At 39.7% G+C, this 10193-nt stretch overlaps 1 protein-coding gene across 1 annotated transcript in view; it reads left to right on the plus strand.

The window, feature by feature from the left end:
* LOC121959169 (protoheme IX farnesyltransferase, mitochondrial) overlaps nucleotides 1–4372 on the plus strand; it is a 44607-nt gene extending 40235 nt beyond the window's left edge. Inside the window, exon 7 of the mRNA XM_042508380.1 lies at nucleotides 2498–4372. Within this exon, the coding sequence (XP_042364314.1) occupies nucleotides 2498–2928 (431 nt within the window). The 3' untranslated portion in view covers nucleotides 2929–4372. The remainder of the gene's footprint in view (nucleotides 1–2497) is intronic.
* The last annotated feature ends 5821 nt before the right edge of the window (nucleotides 4373–10193 follow it).

A 10193-nucleotide genomic window follows, 5' to 3' on the forward strand; every position in this document is an offset into this window, starting at 1 on the left:
CTCTCGGGTTCATCAGGACCTCTCTGACCAGGCCTGATCTCGCACCACATAAAGCTTTATTTACATACGGCCCAGAATCCCCGCGGCGCTGTTAGTGCTCTTGTTCCTCGCTCTGAATGCTGCGATTGTAAGTCGCTGCGGACAAAAGCGACGGCCAAATGAATGTGATGTTAAGTTAGTGAGGAGACAGACACTGAGGGGGGCTTGTTCAGCGTGTTTTGGTGGACACATTAAGTGTTCTGTTATGGCAACTGTAAGAAATGTGTTTCATCATGTTTTTTATCACTGAGTAGCGCTCACACAAGTTTATATTTAAGCTCCAAATATTTAGGCGGCTCTTTCAGCATAATGTTTCATGAATGTGTTGGTTTTTCATCCATAAATAAAAGCACTTTTATTCCATTCAAGGAGCACCGACTCCACGGACTCATCCTATACACGAAACAACAGAACAACAGCCCGTGAGATGAACTGTGTTATCAAATGATTGAGCCTAATGATCGCAGTAAATGTTCCCCTCAGAGCAGAGCACACGATCAAACCAAAGCCTCGCTCTGTTCTCAGACTGGATTTTACATGTTTACTAAAAGCAAGACAAAAGCAAACCTGTGTTTGCAGCCCTCTGTTTGGATTTTTCTCTTCCTCTGATTAGTGTTTCCAGTGAACATGACAGTCGGCAGGTCTGTCTGTCGCCCTCACACACGACACCGTCACTGAAAAACAAAGTGTCAGGGTGGAGGGTGGTGTCCTGGCTTCCTGTCACTCTGTAGGCTTTTTTTTTTTTTTTTGGTTTGACTCATTAAAGTAATCAAATGTGACACTAATTATGATTAAACCATGTTAATATTTCTGTGAACAGCTGCCCCGAGGGAAAAGGGAGCCTGTAAAGATAATGAGCAACATTTTCTGCTAGTTAGGGCTGACAAAATAATTACAATAACTGTAAATCTAAGGTTGTATTGTTTTGATCTCTCATATTGTCTGTCATTCACTCAGTCTTTGATGCTCCTCCTGAACCAGATTTAGCCTGAGCCGCCAAGTTTGGGCCAAACTGTTCCCCCGGGTTTGAATCGAGTCGTGATGACGTGAATGTGTTAGAGTGATCTATTTTTTTATGAATTATAAGTTACAGATAACCTACAGTGCTCATTTTAAGGTTCATACTTGTATTTAGGGTTTCTACTAGAAGATGTTTACATGCTTTAATGGTCAAAAACACTTTTATGTCCTCATAGTGTCTGTGCTGCAACACCTGTGTTCACCTTCTGTCTGAAACACAGTTTTAGCATCTGTCGCTTTAAAACCTCCAGTCTGCTCTGAATGGTCAACGTTTCCAGGTCTCTGAATGACTGTAACGGAAAATGGAGGCACTTTCTACCGTGAAAAGCTTCTAAACATGATCGAACATGTTTCAGCAGGAAGATAATCTGAAGTTGGAGGGAAATTTGCAACATCAGCAACCAAGTTTACAGGTTCCTCTGATAGCCACATGTAGTGTCGGCTACAAAACGTAAACAGCTGCAGCAGCGTGCAGATGAGGAGCTGATTACCGTATAAAGACGTCTGGCACACTATGATGTCATACTGTGCCAGAGTAGAAAAAACTGTCCACAACAATGAGAAACCAATGTTTGCTGTCAGGGTTTACTTCTACAAACGTAATTAATTTGAAACTTTGACCATGTTTAATGTGAACATCCTAAATTGTAGCACTATATATATAAGACACAAAATAGGTTGTAAGTTTGACTCTCACTGTGCTCGGCTCTCTGCAGCTCCATGAGTGTGGTGCTCTGAACGAAACGGTATATTCCAACAGTGTTTGTGCCAAAGTGCACTCGGTGCTTACAAAAACAACCTCTTACACGAATTTCTGTTACTGCACAGAAATGATTTTATTTGACATTAGATTTTAATTAATGGTTTAATTTATAATAATACATTTTAATAATACAAAAAATGATTAACTAAGAACATACAGGTTTTTGAGCAGGCTTGGGCAGTTCGTGTCGGGTCGAGCTTGATTTTCGGGTCCAGGCAAAGCTCTACTCAGTAGCTGTGACTTAAAAAAAGTAAAGAGGTCTAATTATGACGTTCTACATCAGTGTTTTTTTAAAGGGCAAGATGTTTTTAGCTACTTCTGGATGAAATGTACTTGAAAAAATAGTTTTGGAAAGGCCAAAACACTAAATACTACATAATTTAGAATAGAAACTAAGTGTATGTTTAAGTCAAAGAGGAACTGTTTTATTATCATTGTAAGATTAAAAAAATAGGTACTTTTATCCAAAAATGTACATGATGAAAGTTTTATATCAGTACTCGGTCTAGTATTTGGCATGCTGAGCACGTTAATGTCCCTGAAGTCGTTTTCCTTCTGTCCTCTACGACCTTCGTTCAGATGAGGAAGAACTCCCCAAAAACAATCTTTTGACGGGGACAAGCGTCATGAACCCGTCCCTCATGTTTATGATCGGTCCCTCTGTGTCCCCCGCAGGTGCTTTGTTGATGGGCGGCTTCCTGTACAGCTGGCAGTTCCCTCACTTCAACGCCCTCAGCTGGAACTTGAGGGAAGACTACTCCCGCGGCGGCTACCGCATGATGTCCGTCACCCACCCGGGCATGTGCAAGCGGGTGGCCCTGCGCCACAGCGTGGGCCTGATCGGCCTGTCCACCGTAGCGCCCGTGCTGGACGTCACCACCTGGACCTTCCCCGTCATCTCCCTCCCCATCAACGTGTACATCAGCTACCTGGCCGTTCGCTTCTACCACAAGGGAGACCGCAGCAGCGCCCGCAAGCTGTTCTTCTGCAGCCTGTGGCACCTGCCCATGCTGCTGCTGCTGGCGCTGCTCTGCAAGAAGCCTCGCAGAGATCCAGAGGCACCAGATCTACCTCCAGCTACGATACCACTCGCACTGCAGAGCTAGCTAGAGTCACAGATGCATAAACACTTGTTAGAGCTTCATTTTAACTCCCTCGGTGTGTCCTTTAACCACTTGTTCTTGGAGGCGTCTCCATCGTGGACACATTATTTTATCTGTTTAAATGAAGCCACTTGTTGCTCGCTGCAGATCAGGAAATGAGCTGGAAATGATTTTGGATCAAAATAACTGATTTACAGAAAACACACTGAATTATTACATCAGGTTGTAATCATTTCCATACGTGTGTGTACTGTGTATATTCTGTATTTATTTATGCTGGGGGCCGCCAGTTCCTCTCCGTTTGCACATGACTGATATTAAATATCTTGTACAGTGTAAATTGCTCCTGTGGATCCACGCACGGATCACCGTCTGTGGATTGCTGCATTGTGCAGATGCAGAATAGAAGAAAAAGACGTATAATGGACATGAAGACGTTTAGAGATGCACCGATTGACTTTTTTTTTAAGTCTGACCTGACGATTCAGATTTTCTTTCTTTTTAATCATTAACAGCATGTAGAAACATTTGAAACTTTGCTTTAAAGCCGCTGGAAAGAGGGCTTGAAATGGTAATTTGGCTGCTGGAACCATTTGTCAGGATATTGGGGGTGTGATCAGATCACGCTTTATTGACAGACTTTGACGCTAACGTTTTATTTTCCTTTCAGCCACGAGAGTTAAAACGTGACGCGACAGACTTCTTCTCACGCACGGCTGTTTGTCTGAAACGTAAAGTGCGGCCGTGATGTCACCGTTCTCACAGGATCTGCGCATTGGCAGATCACACGGCGAGAAGAAGAGGTGGCGTTTTCGAAAGATTACGCTCTGAAACACGGTTTCAAAAGTTTGCGTCTGCAGTTTTGTGTCAGCGAAAGCCCAAACCGCAAAAGTTTAACGTTTCATGCAGGAACCGTTGCTGTGTAAACGACCCTTTGATGTCTTTCGTAAGAGTCCAACGTCTTTCTGACGTCATCTTCAGTGCCAGCCGGGGTGAAACATGCATGGGAATCAATCACTGCTTTTGGGAACATGTTGCAGCTCTCACAGTAGTTCATTAGCGCCTTTGCTGCTGTTTACAATGTGAAATTTGACCGTCACAGGATCGGCCGTATCTAAGACTGTGAGGCCCGCCGATCAATCGGTGCATCTCTAACAACATCATGTAATCAAAAGAGTTCTGCTTTTTGTCAGTCAGTGTGTGAAAATAGGACGAATACAAACTCTCTGAAGCAGCTCTGACATGTTTTCACTGTATGACTTTGACCTCTTACTTGACAGCTGAAGCCTCGTTGTGTTTCACTGCAAAGCAAACGCTCCGATGGCTCGTTATCCTCATAATGGTTTAATTCAACACGGTTGGCCTGCACCAAAACAAAGAGAATAGCTTCCCCTGTCTGAAACACAAGGGCAAATGTTCTCCGACAATAAACACGTCATGATTGTAACGCTGTCTCTCGTGTCATCATTAACTTGTTGGTTATTTGCAGTTAAAACTCCATTTAAAAGTTGTGCACGAGTTACCTGATCCACGGAGCGCCGGCACCCCTCGTTAGGTGGTGCTGACTCCGCATGATATCTGGATTTAAGTTTCAATTATAGCCTTAGTGGATATGCTCGCTTTAAGCACAAATCACCAAACCCTCCAATAAGCTCCATTTAGCGGGCCACCTCCGCACCTGTCAGTCAACATGTGCTCCCCTTCCGCCCTTTACCCCTAGTTTTGGTATTTGGTTACAATTCCATCACCGCGCTCGGGACAAAACAAGCGTCCCCTTCCCCTCGCGGCCGTCCTCCCTCCATAAAAGGACTCAGAGGGATTTAGCCAAGGCCGGGAGACCTGAAACGGCTCGACATCCTCGTAAAGTGTCCGACCGGATACAGAGTTTCATATCAGAGGGGGAAAGGGGAGCGATCGGGCCAGCTGTTACAGTCAAACGTTGGGGGGGAAACAACACACACAACCTGTGTGGAGATTGAATGTCCAGCCTCCTGAGCTGTGTGTGATGGTTTACAACATCCGCCCCGCCAGAGGTGGAGCGGCACTGCTGTCTTGTCTTATCAGCCAGGAGAAAAAGCTCTCTTTTCTACATTTCTGGAGTTATTGGCTTTTGATGTTACTTTGTGCTTTTGATGCTGATGGTTGAGCGTGTGAATTATGTTCAGTATTAAGCGTCGGGCCGTTAGCCGAGGTTTCAGCCGTTAGGCCACGACCCCACAGAGGTGCTCCTCCTCAGATGTTTCGAGGGAGATGTTCTGATGAAAGGTAAATTCGTCTTTTAAAAATATCATTATGCAGAAAAGTTTCACCTCAGATTTAGACATGGGAATTCAAAAACTTTATGAACTTAAACCAAGAAGTTGTTTTTTTCTTTTAAGCCCCCAGCACTCAAAAAACGTTTTAATAACTTCACTTGGGTGTTTGAGCTGTGCAGATCGATGCATGTGCTGTTTCCGAATAATCTGCACTGTCAAACCCAACAAGTTAATATAACAATAATCTTAATTTAAGTAAGTACATTATATGTAATTATTGAGTTTACTTAAAGTTTTGTTATATTCACTTAATTTTATGAAGTTGTTGCAACTTAAAAATCAATCTTTTTTAAGTTTTGGCAGCTTCAGTAAACCAAGTATGCTGTGCTATATGCAGTTCTGAGCCAAAGTCTTCAGCCACCTTAAACTTTGTTATTTTAGCGAGGTTACGATAATCGTACATATTTATTTCTCAGTTGTCTCGTTACTGAAAGACATCCAGAACATTCAGGAAATATGTAAACATTATTAAGAACGCAAACATTTCAGAATAAAACATCAACCGGCTAAAGTTGCAGGTATTTAGTGTGACTCTCTTAGCTCGTCTTCACTGTTCTCGGGCAGAAAACATGAGATTTACAACAATAATCTTCTGGTCTTTTTACACCAGGCTGCGTTAAAGTATACATATAAAGTATATACAAGTATAAATATCGATAGTTTGAGCAACTTTTTGTTTTGGTCGTACGATTCCATGCTGGCGGTCTAAGACTTTTGCACAGTACTGTATCTGCATACTGCCAGTCGCATACCAGTCAGTCATATTTGTATTTTCTTAAAACTTGCAGATCTCCTAACTTCATCATTGCTAAAATCCTCTTTGTCGTCAAGTTAAATCAGACTAACTCGTTTTACCGAAGTTGCTAAAACTTGTCATTTTTGAGTTGCAACAGCTTCACAAAATTAAGTAGATACAGCTAAATATAAATAAATGCAACACTTAGATATAAAGTAAACATAAATTTAGATTTATGGGCAATCTGTCGCAAAGATTATTTTAAAAAAAAAGATAAACTTGTCAGATTTTAAAGTGTGCTGAAGGAGGAAAGTTTCTCAACTTAAATCTAAATTTATAGTGTGTGTGTGTGTGTGTGTGTGTGTGTGTGTGTGTACGGTCATGATTTTGTGACATCACAGTTTGTGTCAGAGCTATTCGGGGTGTAGTTTCCATGTAACAAGAAACTATTTCTTTACACATAAATAAAAAGTGTCCAGTCGGCCTCAAAATTTTAAGTTGACTGAACTTGAGAAGACAATTTTGAAACGATTCAACTTGTCTTCTCAAAAGCGGTCAACTTAAAAATGTAAGGCGGCGTTTTTCTCTTTATAGTGTGTGCAACTTATGGCAGCCTTACACTAAACGACTTTTTAGGGAATTTAATGTTAATACAAAATTTCAATGTCGGAATAAAATTGTTTTAGCTCAGTTTTGGCAGCAATCTGCAGTCCAGCTTGTCTGCTATGGTGAGTTTTACATTTTGGCCTGATACTAAACTTCAAATACACGAGCATCGCCAACCAAACAGAGTATTTATTTTATTGAGAAATCTTAATTTTTCTAACGCAAACTAATTCCCACTCTCTCTTCCAACTAAAATAACACAGCTAACCAATGGAGGCTATCAGCAAGTTTAAGGGATAAAATTCAAAAAGTAAAGTTTATATGCAAATGTAGTTTAAAATTTTATATCATATTGATGCCGAATTGACAAGATTACTGTCCACACATGATAACTTTTCTCTTGTGTTCCTAGAGTTTTGTGTTTTTGCTGATACGTAAGGAAATTTTAAAATGGCACGTTTTTTAAAGGGAGTTTGGCAGGAAGATTTTTCACCTGGAACAGGATAGAAATTCATCTCAAAAGGAACAAAGTCTTGTAAACGGTGACCCAGTCTTTCCAAAAATCAAAGTTATCTTATGTTTAGATATGAGAGACTTTTCAAAGTCTTCCGGTGTATGACAGGGAGAGTGATATGGAAACCTGAAACCTCCAGTGTGCATTTGCACTCAGAACTGACTTTTTAGTAAAGTAGGAGACAGCTTGTGTCCAGTGAATAAACTTTTTGAAATAAGACACATTTGCATTTTCAGTGAAGGAAATGTGATGTAAAAGATTTTTTTAATGAGGTATGCAGACTTTTTTCCTGGGATAAACATCAGACACTTATTATTATTCAAAGCATAAAACATATACTATATCTTCAAGTATGTCCGGAGGGAATTTAGACATTTTTTCACTCTTGTAAATTGAAGGAAAACTTCAAAAAGTCTATTATTATTTCATAAGTCAACAATATTTCACCCTCTTCTCTCTTATTTCACACACAAACATGGAGGTTTCTCTCCTTCATATTGCTGCTATCGGTCATTAAATCATTCATGTTATTCGCAGTGTGAGTTTTCTTGCCAGAGTCAACAAAACTGAAGAGCAAAAATATGCATTTGTAAACAGCAGAGAGTCCCCAAACAGCAATCTGCAGTCCAGCCCGGTCCTGAATCTCCAACCCGAGTCTCGCTTCAGGAGTTTGGGGGGAAAAACTGTACACGCGCTCCGATTCCGTGAAATCTCAGGATGACGGATGACCTCTGGCCTCTCTTCAAAGGTTGGCTGTTGCAAAAAGAGCTGCAATAAAGCAACATTTAGACTGAAACTATACAGCCACTAATGTAAAACTATCCCTTTAAGTCCCAGCAGGAATATTAGAGTAATAAATTACTTTGATTCGGGAGGGAAAATACACTTATCACGCGCAACAGGTCCTCTCACTGGTGATTTTTCATGAGGAAAACAGACTAATCTGACACAAAAACGACGAAATCTCTTTTTAAAAATGCGCATTTTTTTACACGAGGTTTGACTGCGGTTTCGATCACATTATCTCAACATTTGGTGTTATTATAGTGACTTAGGCCGTGATTTCGGCGCGAATTTCACTACATAAAGAGCAGTCAAAACTACAAAATAAAAGCTTACATTTTCTATAGTACACAATAAAAGCACATATAAGTGGGCGTTTAAGTTACACATTTAGACCAACTGTTCGTTTTAGAACATGAAAAGCAGTTTGTCAGAGTTTCATAACGCGGCTGAACTTCCCGGGGTTTAAATTACAGATCTGTTTTGACTCATCTCCAGTCTCCTCAGATGAAAAATACTCGCTGCAAGTTTCTTTCCTCTCTCTAAATGAAGTGCATATTCCCAAAATATGGGCTCTTTTTTTAATTCAGAGCTGGGCTCTTCAAGTGCTCCCAGATATTTCTATAAATGTTAACAGTGTGTAGCCTGACTGAATTATATCCAGAAAAAAAACTAATTATGAAGGATTTTGATTCATTTTGGTCCATGCCCTGTATGTGGGGCAGAGTTTTTCATTACTGTGCAGACTCTCTTTGCTGTGATTAAGGTCATATCTTCCCGAATAAAAATACACTTTTTAAGAAGAGGAAATAAAAAAGCTATAATTAATTGGCTTTTTCTGCCAGCTTGCTCCCTATGGAAAAGACTTTTCAAGTTTAGAATGAGGCTTTTATGTCACAAATATGGCAATAATAAAGCAACAAAGCCATTCATTTATTATTATACTCTCAAAAGAAGTACATCCGCTGTCTAAAGGGGCACATAATCGGATTTGACTTGTTGAATACGTGATTTCAGCTTTACAATGTTCTTTTATTTTAGAAATTCAATGACGTGCTGTTAGTATAACGTTATATTATTGCCTAAAAACGCACTGGGAAGGTAAAGAAAGTTGTTTTAATCCTGCGTTTTAGTGTTATTTTTAGGTTATTAACTAAACTAAAATATAGTTATTTTAACCGGTGTCAGACACAAGTTTCATCTTAAACCTGTCACAAATATCTTGTTTTTGCACAATAGTAGCCTATATGTGAGCGCGTGTACATGTTAGTTAATAATCTGTAGCTAATAAATTTGATACCGGAGTTTAAAAAGAGTTAGAGTAGATTATAACGCTCTGAAACCGTACAAATAAATACAAATATAAACACTAAAAAATGGGTTAAAACAACTCTTTGCCATAAGTATAAGTTGAAAAAAGGGTTGTATTGTATTGGTGCTATTGACCCAGAAAAGACGCAATGAAAGACACGTGTTGAATGAAAACACTTTTATATGTACTATTAAAAATACCATTAACTAGCCATATATTAGTATTATATATTATTAGAATAAAGTATACATTACTAATTATCTATGCAGTTTACCTCGGGATAAAGAAGTTGTTGTTGCTGTTGTTGTTGTTGTTGTTGTTGTTTCTGGTGTAATTGTGCAGATTAACTTTTTTTTATTAAGTGCACAATTCATTTAAAAAACACTGAAAATCCGCGCACGTACATCTCTGCAGTGTTTTAGAGTGTTTGGAGTGAAACTCTTTATGGATTTAAGTGTGCGGAAATCTTTTTTTACAAGTTTGGACTTTCTGATGTTTCCAGCACTTTGACAAAACTAAGCTGGGCTGAGCAGTGGTCGTCCAAGTGCACAAAATTAATTATCACAAATTATATAATTAAATCTATAATCAAAACAATTTATTCTCTTTGAGTTTGTTTTTCTCAGTTCAGTTTTATACATAAAAGCGCGTGAAGTGACCAAAAGTGACCTCGGCGTTACTTTTCACTGAGCTTCAGCCGCAGAGTCAAACTTTCTAATTTCACAAAGCGTGTGTTAAGACTTAAATTGATCGTTACGGTCTGTTGGTTTTATTCCTCCTGACGCTTTTCCTTCTTCTCAAAGCTTCTGATGAATTTCATTATAACGTTTATTTTGTTTATTGCGTAATAAAAACACAAAGTGGAAACTACGCCAGAAAAAAAAACTTTAAAGTCGTCTGAACTTATTCAAACAATATGCCCGCATACATGAGAAACTTAATTGGCCTCTCAGCCCAATAAGAAAGTTTTCCAAACTCTCAGCAGCGTCCCGCACACACGCT

The sequence above is a fragment of the Plectropomus leopardus genome, chromosome 19 (assembly GCF_008729295.1).
Source record: "Plectropomus leopardus isolate mb chromosome 19, YSFRI_Pleo_2.0, whole genome shotgun sequence".
NCBI lineage: Eukaryota > Metazoa > Chordata > Actinopteri > Perciformes > Serranidae > Plectropomus > Plectropomus leopardus.